The sequence below is a fragment of the Culex quinquefasciatus genome, chromosome 3, assembly GCF_015732765.1.
Source record: "Culex quinquefasciatus strain JHB chromosome 3, VPISU_Cqui_1.0_pri_paternal, whole genome shotgun sequence".
NCBI lineage: Eukaryota > Metazoa > Arthropoda > Insecta > Diptera > Culicidae > Culex > Culex quinquefasciatus.
This window is the reverse complement of record NC_051863.1, coordinates 7,612,962-7,632,821: the sequence shown is the minus strand read 5'-3', so window position 1 is coordinate 7,632,821 and position 19,860 is coordinate 7,612,962. Positions and strand designations below refer to the sequence as shown.

At 36.4% G+C, this 19,860-nt stretch overlaps 1 protein-coding gene across 1 annotated transcript; it reads right to left on the bottom strand.

Annotated features, from left to right (window-relative positions):
* Positions 1 to 4,572: 4,572 nt before the first annotated feature.
* On the bottom strand, positions 4,573 to 11,494 carry LOC6051110 (protein spartin). The gene is made up of 2 exons (XM_038264336.1): positions 11,115 to 11,494; positions 4,573 to 6,646 (listed from the first exon to the last, which is right to left on the bottom strand). The coding sequence occupies exon 2, from the start codon at positions 6,625 to 6,627 to the stop codon at positions 4,903 to 4,905; it is 1,725 nt and encodes a 574-aa protein (XP_038120264.1). The 5' UTR covers positions 6,628 to 6,646; positions 11,115 to 11,494; the 3' UTR covers positions 4,573 to 4,902.
* Between the last annotated feature and the right edge of the window lie 8,366 nt (positions 11,495 to 19,860).

Here is a 19,860-nt window from a genome sequence, read left to right as displayed (position 1 = left end):
ACTGTTTAACCTCTGAAGATCCCTACTTTATTAGTCAATACCAGCGCCCTCCCAAGAAGCCTGCAGTTCAACGAAAGGGAGGAATGTTAGTCCGATAGTTGGAGTTGCAGACTCATCAAGCACATAGTTTTTCGCTATATACTTGTTGATACCGCTTGAGACCGTTGAATCCACAGCATCTCCTTCAAGCATCACGTGATTATTTTTTTTTTTTTTGGGTTAGTAGGATAAGGTATTGGGTTTTCGATGCCTCCCGAGCTACGACGCTATGGGGAGGACTTTCATAACAGACCCGTCGGCGAGCCTTCCGAGCAACGATGCTATGGGAAGGTCATTCTGGTTAACACACAAAATCATTCACAGTTATTTTGCTTCACTATTAACTCGACGATCCAACTTGTCAGTGCGTCTTTCGATCATTATATAGAAATGGCTTTTTCGCCGCAAATAATAGAATCTTATTCGAAAAATTTAAACACAATCCACCCGACGCCGTGCCTTCCGATCAACGATGATATAGGAAGGACTTTGAAAATCACAAAAAATCACTTTTTACTCCGTATATTTTTACGACCATGCGATCCCTTTGCCAATTTTAAACTGACGACCACGCGCTCCCTTTGTCAATTATGCACTCTGAAACCGCCTTGAGTCAGGGGTATTAAAAAAAACAAAAAGCAAAAAAACTGAAAATTTGGTTTATTGGAACTTTTTTTAAAAAAAAGCCTCCAGATTTGGGTCGATTTGGTCATTTTGGACGATTTGGTTGTTTGTTCCCTTTATGGTCGTTTATGTATTTCGATTTAATCAAATTGTTCATTTTGGCCCATTGAGTAATTTTGGTCGAATTGGCATTTTCGGCAGTTTTGGTCGATTTGGACATAATTTTGGAAATTTATGTCGTTTTGGTCGATTTGACATTTATTTCGATTTGATCAAATTGTTCATTTTGGTCCATTGAGTAATTTTGGTCGAATTGGCATTTTCGGCCTTTTTGGTCGATTTGGTCGCTTTGACCCTTTTTGATAAATTTGGTAATTTCGGTCGTTTTGGTCGATTTGTATTTTATTTCGATTTGATCAAATTGGTAATTTTAGTAAAATCGGCGTTTTCGGCCGTTTGGCCTTTTTGGTCGATTTGGTCCCTTTGGACAATTTGGTCGTTTTGGCCCTTTTTGTAGTTTTGGCAATTTCCGTCATTTTAGTCTATTTGGCATTTATTCGATTTGATCAAATTGGTGATTTTTTGTAGTTTTGGTAATTTCTGTCGTTTTGGTCCAATTGGCATTTATTTTGATTTAATCAAATTGGTCACTTTGATCGTTTTGGTAATTTTGACCAAATTGGCATTTTAGGCCATTTTGGTCATATTGGTCGAATTAGTCGTCACAGATGCACAATATTTTTTAAAATGAAATATAATAATAAAAGTTACAAAAAAATATTTTCAGACATCCCTTTCAAGTTTCTTTTGATATCAGATCAACATTTTTTTAAGTTGCTCAAAAATAAGTTTTAAGCTAAAAAAAATTCATCAACCAAGTATACAACATTGAAGTGAACATCCCAAAGCATAAGCCTACTATACTGAATTCATAAATTTATATGTTTTTCTATGGTTTTTGGCGCATTTTACTTAGGCGGGCCATTCTTTTATATGGTTCTTATCAGGAATTACGATAATTTGTTTTTTCCTTTGAGTGAAAGAATTTCATAATTTTTATTAATTGAATTTTCTTCTGAAAATGTTTGTTTGTATTTTCTTAGTACGAAACGTCGAAAAATGAAAATGAAGATTATGTAGAAATTATTTTTTATATGTTTCTTGTCATTTCTTAACATCTCCGGCTCTGAATATTTAATTTCTATTGAGTTTTGAGTAATGATTTTTCACCTTATTTATTTTTAATTTTATACTGGATTTATTCAATTTTTAATTCTGTAAATCAAATATTACAAACTTTTCCCGAAGATATAGACATTAGAATGTGTAACAAAAACTCTTATTGGGGCTTATTCTGGTGGGCGCCAAATATGAGCTTTATTGGACGTAACAGAAGCTGGCCTCCACTTTCGAATTTTTGAGTGGAATTCATTCGGTAGAATTTTTTTTTTTCTAAATTTAAACATTCTTGGCGAAAATAAAAAAGATCATTCCAAATTCAAAGCTACAGAAATTCAAAAATTCGAAAAAAAATTATTTAATAGTTTTTATTATAACAAAAAAAAAAAAAAACAAAATACATATTAATTTTTTTTTCGAAATGTCTAAAATCGTAACTTAAAAAATCTGAAATTTCGAAATTCAAAATTTTAGCAATCTGAAATTCAAAATACCAAAAATTTGGGTAATCGATCATTTGAAGATTTAAAAAAAATCAAAATTAAAATGTCAAAATTTAAAAACTAAAAAATATCAAATTAAAAACAATAAAGAAACAAAATTCTCAGATCTAAAATAATTTTAGTATTCTTAAGCTTAAGCTCTAAAATTCATAAATTCTTAAATTCTAAAATCCTAAATTCTTAAATTCTTTCCTTAAATTCATAAATTCGTAAATTCTTGAATGTTTTTTTTTAATTCTTAGTTTTCAAATTCTTATATTCCACAATTTTTGGAGTCCTATTTTATGTAAGATATTTTTAAATTATGAGAATACATCATTTTAAATATCGGAAATTAAATTTCTTTCGCAGTGAAATTTTAGCGAGGATTTTGGATTACAAACTATATAAAAATTCTTAGATTTTGAATATTTAGACTTTCGTAATTTAAAATTTTATCATATTATAATTCTAGATTTTGATTTAATTTTGATGTTATATTTTTGAAGTTTAATTTTTAGGTTTTTAAATATTGTATTTTCTATTTTGAAGATTTTTTTTTCATGACCCTTGCCTTGACCGTCTCTTGAGGATTTTTTTTAAGTGGATTTATTGCTTCCATTCATTTGGAGCCTTTAAACATAAAACGAGTTTTTAATCAAATACTTTCTGAATAGGACCACCCACAAACCACGTGGACACTTTTTTGGAAATCTCAACCCCCCCTTCCCTCCCCCTCGTGGACAATTGTCCATACAAAAAAAAACTTTTTTGTATGGATCGTGGACAATCGCCATGGAGAACAACTTTCTCGAAGAGACCAGGTCGATTCGTGCAACCCTCATCTGGCTCAACGGCAATACATCCGGGGTTTTCGGAACCAACGGTTTTCCCCAGAAAAGCATCAAATTTTCCTCGAACAGCAACCACGTGATTGTAAAATTTGCACCATAACAGTTATTTTTCTTATTTGAAGGTTTAGAATACAGCTAAATAGTATCAAGATTACCATAAATGATAATTGTATAGTTCAAAAAGTAATAAAAAGTCATATTTTATAGGCGAAGCTAATCCGGTAACTCTGTGTTGTCGAATTCGAAAAATGTTTCCAAAATCGTCCACATTTTAACCGATTTTGAACAACAATGTTGACGATTTTGAAAACATTTCCATATTGTCGAATTCGACAGCACAGAGTTACCGGATTAGCTTACAGAATTTTTATCCGTGAACCTATGGTCCAATTTTCCATGGTAAAAAATGGACAATGTCACAAATTCTTGCAAAAATCGCAAATTGTGCGTCTTTGAATCGAGTGCCGATTCGTAAAAAATGAAATGAGCCATAATTTAACTGTTTAATTTCAAGTAAATTAATTTAAATTTAAAAAAAAAATCTCGAGGTGAGTGACTCTTCAAACAACTACTTTTTAAATGTAACCCCAATCAATCTGATCGAATGACAACAGTGAACCCCGGATGTTCGAAAATAGTTACAGCAAGTACAACGCTCAACAGAACACAATTATGCGGTTTAAATCTCATCTCTTGTCAAGTTCGACCTCCACCCAAACGGGTAAATTTTACTGGCACGCGCCAACCTAGACAAGCCAGTCTGCTTCCAGAACCACATTGGCAATGTGCTCCACTACCTGTCTACTAGCTTGCTGCTGCTGCTTCCTCCTCGCAGCCTTTGTCGCCTCGATCGAACTCATGTTCGAACGGTTCGAGCAGATCAACGGAACCGGCCTAGCCGAGTGCAACGTGCGGGTGCGCAAGTTCAACCGGACGACGGCCTCGCTGCTGGGGAACGTTACGGTTAAGGTGGAGCTGGACAATTCGTTCCAGGGCATCATGAAGCTGTACCACAGTCCGCTCGGGAACAACCAGTTCGTTTGGTACCCGTTCAAGATTGGGCCGATGGGCGTGTGTGACTTCACGCGAAACATTTGGCCCGACTTTTACGACCATTACGTAAACTACGTGGAGAATTTGCCCGAGGTCGGTGAATGTCCGGTGCGGGCGCGCACCTCAATCGTGCGTGATTTTATTCTGGACGGAAAGAGAGCCATACGATCGATTCCGGAGGGGCTGTGGAAGGTGCAGTTTTGGCTGACGAACGACGAGGAGAGTGTTGTGACGGAGGTTTACGTGAAGGTTTACAAGGATGGGTATTTTCTGCGATGAATGTTTAGTCGATGCTGGTTGGGAACATTCTTTCATATCGGCTTGAATCAAAATAGAAAGTATTAACATCAAACAGTATATTTTTTATCACTAAGTCACATCACACCACGTTTGAATGATATTATTTACTCCTCACATTATTTAATCCTTTGAAATATTCGTATTTGATGGGATAAATTTGATATTGGAATATAAATACTTCTCTCACCTAATAACATTTTGAGGATATTTGTATTTGTTACAGTATTCACGATCAATATCATTTTGTGTTATTATCATCTTCACAAGCTAAAAATATCATATTTGAGGACATTCGTATTACTTTCTGTGAGATTCTAGACAATTATTGTTCCCTTTTCAAACACATCACCCCCGATCAAAGCAACCTGACTTCACTCAGTTTTCTGCAACTCTTTGGCTAACCCGGACAAATCGGGATACAAAACAGCCGCCGGAACTACCCGCTGCTGCTGCGACGCCCCATTCGAGCATCCCTCCCCGGCAGCTTCGTCCACCTCTGGTACCGCAGGCCGATACCCGGCAACCAGCGCCTTTCCGGCATTTTTCGCCGTCCTTTTCGCAATTCCCTTCGGCGTCATGTAGTTCATGTTGTGGCTCACGTTGATCACGTTTCCGACCGTGTCCAGCGAACTGCCCACGACCTGGCCCGCCTCGCTGCCGTATTTGTGCTGCACAATTTGCACCGTGCTGTTGCTCAAGCTGGCGCCCAGTATCGAGGCGGACTTTTCCAACCCGGCGTAAACCTCGCCGAAACCCTCGACGGCGCCGGCACAGATGGTGAGCGCACCGTGAACCTTCTCCGAGGCGTCTTCCGCGCTCATTCCGGTGCTGTAGGAGAGCAGGTTGGAGCCGTGCTTTTGGATGTGCGGTGCCAAGAATCGTCCCAAGGCCATCGTAGCGGTTCCGACCTTGCCGGCGATGTAGCTCGTCACGTTGACCGCCGTGCCGGACACGGACTTTGCGATTTCGATGCCTGTTTTGACGTTGCCTGGAACCTGCGCTGGCGCTTCTTCCGGAGACTTGCGAATCTTGGATATTACGTACGGAGTGCTGTAGGAAATGAACTCGCCCGTTTTTTCAGCGCCCTTCACCAGTCCCTTCGAGACGTAAAACGCTCCCCGGATGATGTTGGCGGACACGCTTGCGCTGGTACTCCGCTTTTCCCGCTCGCCGCCGAATTGAACCGCCCCTCCCTGGGTGACGATTCCGTGCAGAAATGCAACAAAGATCTCCAACACTACGTCGTCGGCATCCGGAGGAATCACCAGTCCAATGGTAGTCCCATTGTCACTGGTCAGGTCTGGAATGATGAACGCACCGTACTCGGTACGATAGCAGGGCGAAACGCCCGGAATAAGCGGATAGATAAAGGAAGGATCAACCCCACGGTGCTCTTCAACGGCATCCGCAACTTCAACGCCCTCCATCGCTTCAACACCGCGATCCAGCGGCTGCTCCGCGTCTTGAATCCGGGTGGAAGCCGCCGTCGGAATCACCTGGATGAAAACCGTGCTATCCAGCTTCCGCACGTCATCCCGCTCAATCCTCACAATGCGCAACGTGGAATCATCCAGCGTCTTCGTAACCACACCATCAGGCTCAATGTAGTACATCTTAACGCCGTCGCACGAGAACAACAGCTCCAAACTATTGTCCGCCCCTTCTTCCTGCTGCCCATTGCCCTGCATCTGTTGCAACGCGTGCGCCAACTCCGTGTACGTCCTCGGACGCAAGCTACCCTCACCCCCCTCACCATTCTTCGCCCCCTCAGCATCCTCCCGATCAATCTTGCCCCCAATCTGGCCAATCCGCTGCAGCACCTCCCCCCTAGTGCACTTCATCTTGTGGATCATCCGGACCGCCTTGTCCCAGCTTTCGTCCTTCTGGAAGTTGTCCGGAATTTCGACCGGGATCGCGAGCGCCTCATCGATCGCCTGGATGCCGTTCTTGTAGTCCTGCAGTGCCAGGTCGGGCCGCTCGCGCTCCTCGAACTTGATGGCCCGCTCGATGGTGCGGTACGCGTGGTCGTGCGCACCCTGAATGGTGGCGAACGTTTGCGCCCATTGGCGCTCCGATGCCGACGATCGGCTGAACATCGCGCCGGCGTGTCACGGTCTGTGGAAAGAGTTTTAAATTATTAGAAATAAGAAATTAGTAACATTCAGTGCCTTCCGCTTACTTTAACTTATGTTTATATTAAGTGAGCAGTTGTTGTTGTTCGTTCGTTTATGTAAAGCAACTTTAGGTGATTTTTTAAAGCAGACATGATTTTTGAAGTATTGAATTATCAAGAAATTAGTTTCAAATTTCCAAAAACCGCTCAAAAATTGGAGAATTGTTTGGAAATCAAACAATATTCTGTTTTTTTTTCTTTTTCAAAAGGTCCAATAAACCAAATGTCCAGCTTTTGCTTTTTGGGTGTTTTTGAAACCGCCTTGAGTCAGGGGTATTAAAAAACACCCAAAAAGCAAAAACTGAAAAAAAAAATTTATAGGACCTTTAAAAAAACTCCAGATTTGTTCTGATATTTGCTCTGGAACATACAGAGCTATTTACTTAGCGATAATATGTAATAACTTGTAAAATTTTGGTACAATTATTTTTTTTTTATTTTTCAACGTTTTTTATAACATGAAACCAACTTTCCTAAAAAAATAATCTTCAAATAGTTTAAAAGTTGATGGTTTTTTATGTAAGTGATTTTCGAAAATTTAGAAACCAATTTTTTTTTTTTGAAAGGGTCTTATAAGCTATTGTGTTTCATATGTTTATAGGACCCAAGAAATCTAGAAATATGTTTTAATTCTTTTTTACACGGAACGTTGAATTTTCAAAACTTGTTTTTCTAATTTTTTTTATTATAGAATATTTTTTAGGGTTGTACCGAGTTATGACTATTCGAAAAAAAAAATTGGAAATGATTGAAAATAATCTCCTCATTCGTCTTATTTGAAATCTGATTCGCGAACGAAAAGCAGTATTTTTTTCAATTCAAATTAGTAGGGTAGAGTAGTCATCAATGAGACACGGGGAACAATGATAAAATGGCTCTCACAAGACGTATTTTCAACCAATCAGACTCATATTTGGGGAAAAGGTGTGTCTACTAGATACACGTCTGCCATAATAGTGGCTTTGGTTATGGACGCTCCCTTGCAAAGTTATTCATACATGTTTGATTCTGGGGTGTAAAAGTAAATTATGACTAAAAATTACATTTTCGCTCATAGGCTGCCATTAACACAAAAACAAATGTTTCTCGAAATTTCTTTCGTCATTTCACAGGGCATGAGTTGGGCTACAATGTCCTTTTATTAGGTTTGACCAATATTTAGAATATACCCAGAATCCAGGGCTGTCTCATTGTTCCCCACTCTTTTCGGCCCATGGGTAACAATGAGACACTTTGATTTTTCTTCATTAAACTTTTCAAAATCTATGGAAATCTTTCAAAACATGAATTGGAAGTGATTGTTGGCATATTTATTGAGTTTGAACTTCATTTCACCAAAAATATAAAGTTATTTGGTAAAATATATGGATTTTACAAAATTTAAATACTTTTTAGTATAACTTTTGTTAATTAAAGTTTCGTGTTGGTAAAATTGCTCTAAAATATTCAAGGCAAGTCACCTGCAATGGAACAAAACAAAAACATGATGTTTTACTAGAAAAGTATTGATTTTCGAAGAGTGTCTCATTGTTACCCACCTGTCTCATTGTTCCTGCCAAGTGCGTCTACAATGAGACAGTTGAATAACTCTGGCTATAGAGGTCGGATCGATTTCATATTTTGGTCAATGTTAGAACACATTAAAAGAAAGAAAATGCAACAAAAAGCTTATTGAAACATACTGATTTAAAAATTAGAAAAATCGTTGAAAATTGAAAACCAAAAGTGTCTCATTGATGACTACCCTACCCTATTCAACGTTACGATTTTAATAAACAGTGCCCATCATTGAAATGCTTCTTTAGCACTTTAACTCCCCAAGATGAGGAAAAGGGGGCTTGGGAGTTTAGGTGTTGAAGAAAAGTTAAAAAACCAATAAAATTGTTTTTTAAGAACTTTAAATGAGGCAATTTCAGAAACTAGTGGTCCAGCTCTTTTAAAAAGTAATACATTTTTTGAAATATTACAAAAAATGTAAATTCAGTTCTAACTTGTGCTTTGGAGCAACTTTGGACGTTTAGGGATTGAATTTTATGATAACATTTTGAAGCAAAAAGTATAACAAAATTCTTTTAACATTTTTACAGCCTAGCAAATGCAAATTTGATTTCAAAATTTTACCGAAAATTTTAGGGGAAAAAATGATTGTGATATACGTTGTATAAAGTTTATTTATGCAATTTTAACTAACAAAAACAAAAAAAAATTAACCAAATTATGAATTTCGGGACCACAGGAACAGATATTTTCATACATTCATTGAAATGTTGCAAATTAGTGACAGTAGCGTAACTGTTGTAGTGTATAAAGCATTTTTAATACTTTTGGCTTATTTGTATTAATTCTGCAGAACATTTCTAATAAGTTTTTTTTTGTTATGTTTGCAAAATAAGCATAAGCATAAGCATAGGTGCCCACTAGGGTGGGTACGTTTTTCAAAAAGTTCTCGGATCAAGTTTTAGTATGGTTCCAGCCGTTTCTCACCCACGTGGTAGCTGCCTGACGTATGGCGTCGCGGTGTTCATCAAGCTTTCATAGCATGCTAAGGAAAATTTGATGCTTTTTGGGGGAAAACCGTTGATTTCGGAGACATCGGATTGTTTGCCGATGCGCCAGGTCTTGGGACAACGAATCCATATGCTCTCTTCGGGAAAAGTGTTCTCCAGACCATTCCCCATAGGCCTGACCATACCAGAAGTTGGCGCGTTATTTTCCCAGACCTGTACTGCCCCTGATCGCATAAATGTCCCATATGCATTTTCATCGTTTTTGAGTTAATGATGCAGTTTGGTTCAAAATCGTGTGCCCTTTCAGAAAAGCCTATAAAATCCAGTACTTTGTTCTAGAATTCAGGAGGAAATCCAGTTTTTTCGCGAAAACTTAACACGTAACCTTATGTGTGGGACAAACTTCAAATGCGTTTTTCTCAGCTTGCTGTTTTTGCATATGGAACATTTATGCGAACATGGGCAGTGTAGGAGTGTTTGAACAAAATTTCCAATTTTCCCATAGTAATTCCCATTTAAACTTTAACCCTGATGCGCGCAGCCAGTTTACAACCAAATGAGCTGATATTTGGCATGAAAGTCCCTATGGGCATGCCCTACAAGGGGAGCCATACTAAAACTTGATCCGAGAACTGTTTGAAAAACGTACCCACCCTTCAGTTGCTACTCCGTTATTGACCAGGACCTCCAGAAGTTACATCCACGAGCCATGGAAGATGAATGGGTGCTATCTTTCCTCGCTTCCCAACTTCTCAAAGGACTCTATCATGCTGATCATTACCGGCGCCGGCCAAGACCAGTGGTAGAGTCGCGGGGAAGTGGATGGGAATGTTAGTCCGATACTTGAGTGATAGAGACCGCCCAATATACTGCTTCTCCGACAAAGTATCACATGAGTTTTGAGGGGGTTAGTAGATGGGTTTGAGGTCAGGATTCACGAGTGGCAGTGATGTGACCATGAGCATTTTGTTTATCGGTTGAAAATTTAAAATTTTAGGCAGCCGGCTGCGGAAAGATACATAATTGATTATTAAAAAAGTGTTTTAATCGAACGTGTGCCAACCAAGCAGTAGTGCTATGGGCTGGACTTTTCAGTATATTTGTACTGTTTGTACAATTCAGATCAAAGAATATAAACGAGAAGAAACAGGACACCACGTAATCGATTGTAATGAAACTAAAACAATAACTTAAACGAACTAAACCGGCGGCGTGCCTTCCAATCAACGAGGATGAAAGAAGGACTTATGAAAAATAAAATATCAAATAAAAGCCTCCTAAAAACACGTTGTAGAGTAACCGCGAGGTCCCGCTACTCACAATCGAATCTAAAAATTCAAAAAACGCGTCTTTCGATTAACGAGTATATTGAAATGAGTTTTGGACCCTTTAAAAAAAGCTCCAGAACTGCACTTTCGATACTGCTCGTTGAAGCGTAAATTAAAATCGAAATGACATCCGCCACAGCACAATAAATAAGTTGAATAAACAGCAAGCAACAGGTTGCAAACCACTTCACTTCACTCGTGGTGGCACATTCATTCAAGCTTCTCCCTGTTCTTCATGTAGTGTTTGCTCTCGGTGATAACAACCCATGGCATGATGTTTGCACATTCTGAGTTCACGCGATGACATGGTGACTCTGGTGGGCACTTGTAATATGATCCTCTCCAAAAGGAAACCCGACATGTACGTTCCGAGGTGACTCATCGGAATCCTGCTTCGAGCATGATCGCCACAAAAATGTTTCACAACTTGCTGATTTCATATAAGGTTTTTTTTAGTGTAACATGTTTGTGTGGCGTATTTCGACTACGTGGAAAGCAATGACGATCACTTCGCTGTCTAGTCTGGTAGTTGTAATGAGTAACTAATTAAAAATAAGTATGACTGTCTTATTTACCTTTTTGAAATCTGATGTAATAACTAACAGCCGACGAATGTGGACCTTGCTCTTTCTGAAGAACACTCTGTGACGTGTTAGATGGCTTGGAAGCAAATCTGCTGGTTGCCAAACTTTTTCCACTCTTTCAAGGCCGTGCACTTTTCAAGCTATTTTCTCACAACCGGCTATAGTTAATTTATCACACTCATTAAAGAAGTTTTAAGCAGTCCCAGATCGAGGAGATTCCTGCGGGATTCCAACACCGAAAAACACTAGATTCCTGGCCGCTTCATCACTTTGTTTTTATTCTGGACGGACGGAACGACGAATGAACAACTGCTGCGATCGATAGTACGCATGCTCTCGCGCGAGTCGTGTCGTTCTGTTTGGGTTTCGTGCCATGCTCTTGCTCTACGAGCGAGAATTGCGTCGCAGCTGTATGAGTGAAATGTACAACGGATGGCAGTTTGTAAGCGTGATGATAGAATGATCCTAAAAAGTGAGCTATATATTTTTATTATATTTTTTTCAAGTCGATTCAATGAGAAGATTTTTTTCAGGGTATTGTAATAACTTGAGTCATTTAATTTAAAATCCTGAATCAGCCGTCCACATCTCAGCTTAACAAAAAATCTAAAATTCAGACAAGTAATGCTTACGCAACGAAATAAATGATATTAAATGAAACGAAGTAATACTTTAGGTAAGAGACCCAAATATTGAGCAAAATTAAAACTTTCCGATTCGATTATCCAGAATGAAATGTTTAGCGGGGACTTCGGGTAATCTAGTGCGAGTTGTATTGAAATTCATCAAATCCATGGATCTGTAAATTTTCGAATTTTTAGTATTTTTTAATTTGATTTTTTTTATTTTGAACCATTGAAATAGATATTTTGCATTTTGTCATTTCGATTTTCTTTAAATTTTGCCACTTAAAATTTTATTTCCAATTTCAATTAGTAATTTTATTAGAATTGAGCAATTCTGCTCCAGGATGTTACAATTGCAACTCAAAGGTTTGGAAAACCTTTCATCTGATATCAATTCAAAAACTCTTAAATTTCATAATTTAAAATTTCTGAATTTTCTTTTTTAAAGAAAATCTCAAAAATGCATAATATTAAATGATTTATGTTGTGCATTGCCAAACATTAAGTTTTTGTTCCTAGGTTTTAAAAGAAAAAAATAAAAACGGCAAGAAAAGTTCACAGTCCAGACTCGATTATTCGAAGGCCTTAGCGAAATTTCACTTCGGATAATCGAATCACAACAAAAAAAAAATCGCTGTCCTATTTTTGATTGTTGAGGTTAAGTATGACCCCTAAACTACTCTAAAGTGATTTAGAATTTTCAAATCCAAGATGGCGGCCAAAATGGCGGGGATGAAATATTGAAAAAATGCATTCTTTAATTTAATAGGCAATCAACCAATCAACCAATTTGGCTAAAATGCGATCGCTGAACTCAATTTTGATGTTTAAGGTAAGAAAATAAAAAAAAACCAAAAATTTTTTTTTTCATGGTTCGATTAACCGAAGTCCCATACAAACGTTCGGATAATCGAACTTCAGATAATCTAGGCTTCGGATAATCGAGTCTGGACTGTATCAAGGTTTCGTTTTATTTTTGTGTATTTGATATTTTACAGTGTCCAATTTTATTTCAATGGAAAATCCAGTTCAATAAAAACTTTTATTCTTTAAACATATTTGTAATTGCTAAATTTTAAAACGTCTTGAATCTACTAACGATATCAACTTTTTTTTAATTTTCAAAAAGCAAGTTGCTAGTCAAGTTTTTCCGATAAATGAAAATCAACCTTTATCTACATCAGGCCTTCCCAACGTCCGGCCCGTGAGGCCATTTTATCCGACCCGCGATGGCATTTTGAAAATAGTTCTATAACAGGCCCTACAGGCTGTTCATGAAATACTCAATAAATAAATTGAGTGTCAAAATTAGAAAAATAATCTTGAGATTAAATTTTCACGTATAATAAAACATTTATATGATCTATTTTTGCTTTTTACATAAGACTTATTCATCGTTTTGTTTGGATTTTGCCTTTGTATTTTTAATTATTTTATTTCAAATTTGAAATAATCTTAATGTTAAAATTTAATTCTTTTAATTTTTATATTAATATTTTCATAATCAATTATTTAAGTTGAAAAATGTGAAAAAAGACTAAAAGAAACTGAATTTGAATTTCTTAAAGTTTTGGCTGTTTTTACGTCTAATTAATTTAATTTTTTATTTTTTTTTTTTCATTAGCAAATTTTTTTTTTTTTTCAGAACAACTTTTTAATGATAAAGTTTTGCTGGCAAAAAAGTTGCTATTTTTTTAAATAGGACTAAAAAAAATCAAAATACGTCAAGAAATCCAATAGAATTTTTTTTCATAAATTTTAATAATAAATAATAAGAAATTTTAAGAATAACGAATAAAAAACTACCAGAAATATATTTTTCTACACTGTTTTAAATTTCGTGTCTTAAAAATCATTTTAAAATGTTTTGTAAAATATTTGAATACAGATGCATAACAACGCAACAATTGTTTTTTTTTTCGCAAAGAAGATTTGAATCAAAATTAAATTTTATTTTGTTTCGTTGATTTCTCAAACTAAAAAAAAGCAACGACGAAATTAGATTTTTTTAAGTCAATAATATCAGCGTAGGGTATATAACCCTATTTTGGACCTAGTACATATTTTGGACCTATTTTTATTAATCGAGGTAGTTCAGGCTTTTAAAGTACGAATTCACTGAATCCAGCCAACAGAAAGTGTAGGCAGGATCGTTTTGTATCTTACCTCTTCCAAAAATGTTAACATTTTTGATTATTTCCGCTTTTTCAGCCACTTTTTCCAACGCCATTCGAACTTCCCTTCATTTTCCTAGCACATCGATTAGGTCCAAAAATTCCGGCCTCGTTGGTTATCAGATTTGGCTCGCGACACCTTGATGATTTTTTCTGTTTTTCACTGACACCAAGCAATTTCGTCCGGTTTCCGAGCAATGTAACTGTTGTGTATTTAATTCTTTCTGGTTTTCCGTCACTAAACCATTGAAATAACTATTTTATCATCGAAAAAACACATTTCAAAATATTTTTTCAAATCAGCCGCGTTGGATCTGTTTTTGGAGCTACTTTGCCGTCGGTTCAAGGCTATCACCAACACATGCATAACAAGGTGTTGCCAGTTTTGTTTATCAATTTATTTCGATATTTCATTGAAATTGATTGAAATTTTTTAATTTAATATTTTGAATTAAATTTCTTTACTGTAATTATTTGAATGAAATCTAAGCTTTAAAAAGCAAATGATTAACAGAAACAATGAAAATATGTTTTTTAAAAGATAAAAATGCAAATTGATGCAAGAGATTTAGATGAGTGTTAGGACAGATTGCAAAGTATCCCAAAATTTAAACTGATGTTGATTTATTTTTGTCTTAAAATCTTTATCACCAATTTAGCCGCATATATTTTTAATTTTTGCTTCAAAAATGCAAACTGGCTACCCTGTTGGAATTGAAGGGGAAACGATTGAAAAACCTAAAGGGTCTTGTTCATTAAATCGTCAGCTGTCACCGTGACAGGAGCTGTCAACATCGTTTACGAGTGGTTTTTGAAAAAGTCGTATGAATTAAATTTAAAAAAATCTTGAGTTAGTTTTATAAAGATCCTAAGCGTAATCTTGTAAACAAATCAATTTTTCGATTAGTTCTCGATCAATTCACCAATTATAAATAAAAAATGCTTTGAACTATCATCTGCACGTCTTTTGAATGCTCTTTAATGGAAAACAAACAAAATTTGGTTTGGTTCAGGAAAAAAATCAAATATGTGTCGGAGATCGTGATGGCTTTTTAGACGTATTGCAAACTAATCAGAGAAATATACATATGGAAAATACATTTTTTGTAAGTTTTATCTGATTTTTGCATATTTATCTATCGTGAAATTAAAAGTGAGAGTGTGTACAACATGGAGTTAAACTTTCTATGAAGTTGCTGTGAAGGTTACCATGACACTTTGAAAAGTTTAACTCCATGTTGCACGCACACACTCTCATTTTTAATTTCTCGATATATAATTTTTTAAAATACAGGTATAACGAATTTTTTCACAATTGGCAGTGTTGGTTTATAAAAAATTACACTTTTAAATTTTACCGTGTCAATCATGTTAGAAACACAATTAAACCAGCTAGAAAAATAAAAATCTTCGAAAAAAATAAGCATAATAGGTTAATGCGATGTTAACATTATGAATTTTATGATTTGAGACATATAGCCGGGGTGACTTTAATAGGTTTGATATTTTTCCGCAAAATGAAGAGTAAAAACTGAATACGTACGGAATGGTATGAAATCATACTGACCGTGGTAGAGAAGTGCTCAAAGTACCTCATGACCATGCTTTGAACCTTTTTTCATTGTAATTTGTTATGTACCTGTGTCATTCATTTAATTCTAAGATAAGGTGTTTTTATTGCGAGTAATAACGGGTTGTCTTTTATGTTCTAATGCTTGAACAATTAGGTCGTAAAAATATGCAAATTGTAAATAGGACAGAGACCTGCTAAAGATGCGTGAGTTTCCATTCAATATGATTGAAACACGTTTTCAAATTCACATCCATTGTTTCATCATAATTGTTTAATTTCTGAAATAAATATTTTCCAAATTATAATCGTGGATAGGCCCTTTGGTTTATCAAACCGAGCTTTTGTAAGTGTGCGTGTTGCCGCCGCACGCCGCAATAGAGCTATCTAAGCCCCATCTCACGCACACTAGCACACCATTTGATTTGCTGGTCGGTACAAAATTTAACCTCACTTTTTTTTGTGTACGTACACGCAATACATGCACACGTAGATAACTCTATTCGAGTTGTCCAAATTTCAACCAATCAGAGTGTGGGTCCAAAATAGGTTCAGCGATGTCTCCAAAATACATTCAATAAATCCAAAAAGCATCCAAAAAATGTTTTACTTGAAATGCTTATTACAATGGAATGGTTAAATTATTTTGAATTTTCAATAGTACACTTTGTTAAGCATAAATTAAGGCACAAAACAATCCTGAAACGAGCCAAATTAGTTAGAACGTTCCTGAGAACTATGCTAAATATGTTGACGCTTTGCATAGTAGGTCCAAAATAGGGCCATATACCCTATACACATAATTGAAAGTTATCCTTGTTTTTCTTTCTTAAAATCAAGATACATGAATTTTATTTGCAACACTACTTTATTTATTTGTTGACTTGAAACAACCTAACAAAATTTACTTTATTACAAAAAAAAAAGTTTACTTTTTCCAACATTAGTTCCGGCCCGCCATTGCATCAGAAAAATCAGATCTGGCCCACACGGTCAAAAGGTTGGGCACCCCTGAATTCTACATTTTTAACCCAATCTCAAAAAAAGTTCAAGAGCGGGGTTTTTTTTGGAATGGCGAGCCAATTGTTATGCTCACATGAGCCAAATTTGAAAATATATTTATTTAAACTTTAAAGGAACATTTTTTTCATTCTATCATTCTATAGCAGGGATGCCCAACCTTTTGGCCCTGCGGGCCAGGTCTGATTTTTCTGAAGCAATTGCGGGCCGGAACTAATATTTGATAAAAGTTGAAAAAGTTAACACTTTTTTTAATTTTTTTATGATTGGGTTCTTTTAAAGTAAGTTAAGATAAGAACTAGTGTTGCAAATAAGATTCATAAATATTAAATTATTGTTTTTGAAGATTGCAATTAAATACCTTGATATATTTGTTGATAAAAAAAAATCAAATTTCAATGCTCGTTGCATTTTTTAAAGTTTAATATCCTCAACACTACGATGTCAAAAAACCAAGGAGACATAATAAAATTTATTCAAACGAAATTTTGATTCGAATATCCTTTACAAATAATACAAACTTTGTGCATTGTTGAGCACCTTTGTTCAAATATTTCAAAAAATATTTTAAAATGATTATTTAAACACACACTTAATTTACAAATTGTAAAAATATATATTAAATCAATTTCAATTCAAAATTCAATGTTAATGAAATAAAAAAAATTTTGCTTCCTTATTTTTTGACTCACTTTTAGACATATTTTAATGTTTTAAAAATATTTGCAGCGATATATTCTCAGTATGAATAATATGCCTTTTTAAGCTTTATTACAAAAAACTTTACCATTGAAAAGTTGTTATGGAAAATACATTAGTTTTTGCTTAATTATTTATAAAAAAAAATTAAAATAGAAAAAAACTTCAAATTGAAGTAAACACAGTTAAAATTGAAAGAAATTTAAATTTATTTTCTTTTTGTATGATTTTAGACAACAATCCAAGTTTTTTCATAAGTTTCACAATTTTACGAAATTGATTTTTTTTTCTTGCACCATTTTTCAGTTTAGATATTCAATATAGAAAAACAAACAACAACATGAAGAATGTTGTTATAATATGTTAAAATTTGATCTCAAGATTATTTTTTTTTTAATTCAGACATTCAATTTATTTATTTAATATTTCATGAACAATCATAGAACTATTTTGAAAAGCCGTCGCGGGCCGGATGAAATGGCTTCACGGGCCGGATCCGGCCCGCGGGCCGGGCGTTGGGCAGGCCTGCTATAGAATGAAAAAAAAAATACAATCTTACAGCTGATGTTCTTTTTTTTATAGCAGATATTTTTAAGACATTTTGTTTGTTCATTTCAATATTAAACAACAAAAATGACATTTTGTTTGAAAAGCTTCCAACCAACTGTCTCAAAATTCAAATCAACAAAACCAAAATTAATATATCAAATAGTGAAAAAAATTCCTACATTTGTTGTTGAGTGCTCAGAAAAAAATGTGTTTAATTAAATGGAAAATTGAACAAAATATTACAAAATTAATCATAACATAGAAAATAATTTTTAAAATCAGTATTCTCGGGATTCCAGACTTTCCCGACAAAAAATCACAAATTCCGTATATTTGCTAGATTTTTTGCGGGTTGTGACAAATTCCAGGCAGTTCAAATCCAGAAGGGGTAGTTAGTTTTTTTTTTATTTAGAATAATGGAATGTCATCAATTGAATAAATTGACTACAGGTTTTGCACATTTTTCGATAATTTATTATTCTAGCAAAAAAAAAAAAAAAACTGTCATTCTGCGGTTGATTTTTTATTCACTTTGTCAATTTTCTTCTTTTTCTTCCTTCTTTCAAAGATCGACACGAGCTTCTGCTTATTCTTCTTCTTCATCCTGGTGTATAATAGAGTCGCCCAGTTATACGTGGTATTTTGAGTTAAAGAGTATATTTATAATAAATGTAGCGAAAACGGATAATCCTTGCACTCGCACAAAACCAAGACGCCTTCCGGGAGAAGGCGGTCTTGATTTTTTTTTTTATTCCGGACGAAATCGATACTAAAGAGTTGGGGATTCGTTTCAAAATCTTCAGTTCTCAAGAGGAGAAAAGGAGGGTAGGGGGATCAAACTTAAGTAACTAGGCATCACTTTTTTATGCGATCTGTCTTGATGTTTTTTTTTTTCGAATCAGAACAACATTCTGTGTAGCGGTACGCCGAGGATACGGTTGAGGGAGGGGTTGTTTTGTTTTCAAATTGGGGGGTATTTTTTATGCTTTACTCCAATTATTGTATGTTGATTATTATTTGATCTCACAAACACACACGCGTCACACGTAGATTAAATAATTGATTGCCGCAGCTTCGATGCCGTCTCGTGTGAATGTATGTATGTATGTATGTACGTGTGCGTCGATTCGTAGACGGAGCAGAACAATCACAAAAAGGTTAATACAAGAAGCTTAACACACCCATCGCGACGAACGTAACAACTGGCAGTATAATGTTGTTGTCGTGTTTCGTTAGCATGAAAGAACCATTGTAGTTGTAGGATTGCACAAACAGCGTCTTCGTCGTCGTCGTCGTATGTCGTCACAACTTGTACATGACGTTCCGGTCGTTGGCGTCGCTTCCCCCGCGGCTGCCACCGCCATTGTTATTGATGTGGTCGTTGGAGGTCGAGTCGGCGCGATAGCTTTTAATGGTGTACTCGTAGATATGGTTGGTGCTGAATCTGGTCGAGGCTTGACCGTTTCGGACGGAACGTCCGCCATCGCTCGCCGTCGTCTGCCCATCGCTAGTCGTCACCCCACTCGAACTGTAATGGATGGTTCCGAACGGTGGCTGGGAGTTCGTCGCAGCTCGGAAGCATCGAACCGCCGAGCAGATGATCGAGCACCAGCGCCACGATTGGGCCGGATTGCCTCCACCACAGCCCGTCGAAGACGACGACCCCGACGAAGTGGTCACAATTTGTTGCCTTACCTTTGGCAGCAGCTTTGACCTGGTCGATTTCCCGTTATTATTCCTCCGATCGCTCGTAATTCGTTCGTTGATTCCGTCGTCACACTGTTCCAGACTGGCATCGCTTCCGCTGCTTCCACAGCCACTGTCGTGCGCGGTGAATGGTCCATTGTACCCTCCGTCGTTGTTGTTGTCGATGGCGACGGCCGGCGTGATGATCAGCAGCTGGCTAAACTTTTTCCCCGTCGAAACGCGAACCGCCGTCGCTTTGGCCATCGTCGAACGTGTCGTCGAGCGGATTCGCGTGAAACTAGACGTGGCGGTGGTGTGCACCGCGGCCAAGTTGCTGCTGCCCGCCGAAATGCCCCCGATTGCCGATGCTCCTCCGTTGTTGCTCAAACCGCCGACGCCGCCGCTTCCCGGGA

What these genes read in the sequence shown, in the direction of transcription:
- LOC6051110 (XM_038264336.1), bottom strand. Translation starts at nt 6,627, where the DNA reads ATGTTCAGCCGATCGTCGGCATCGGAGCGCCAATGGGCGCAAACGTTC.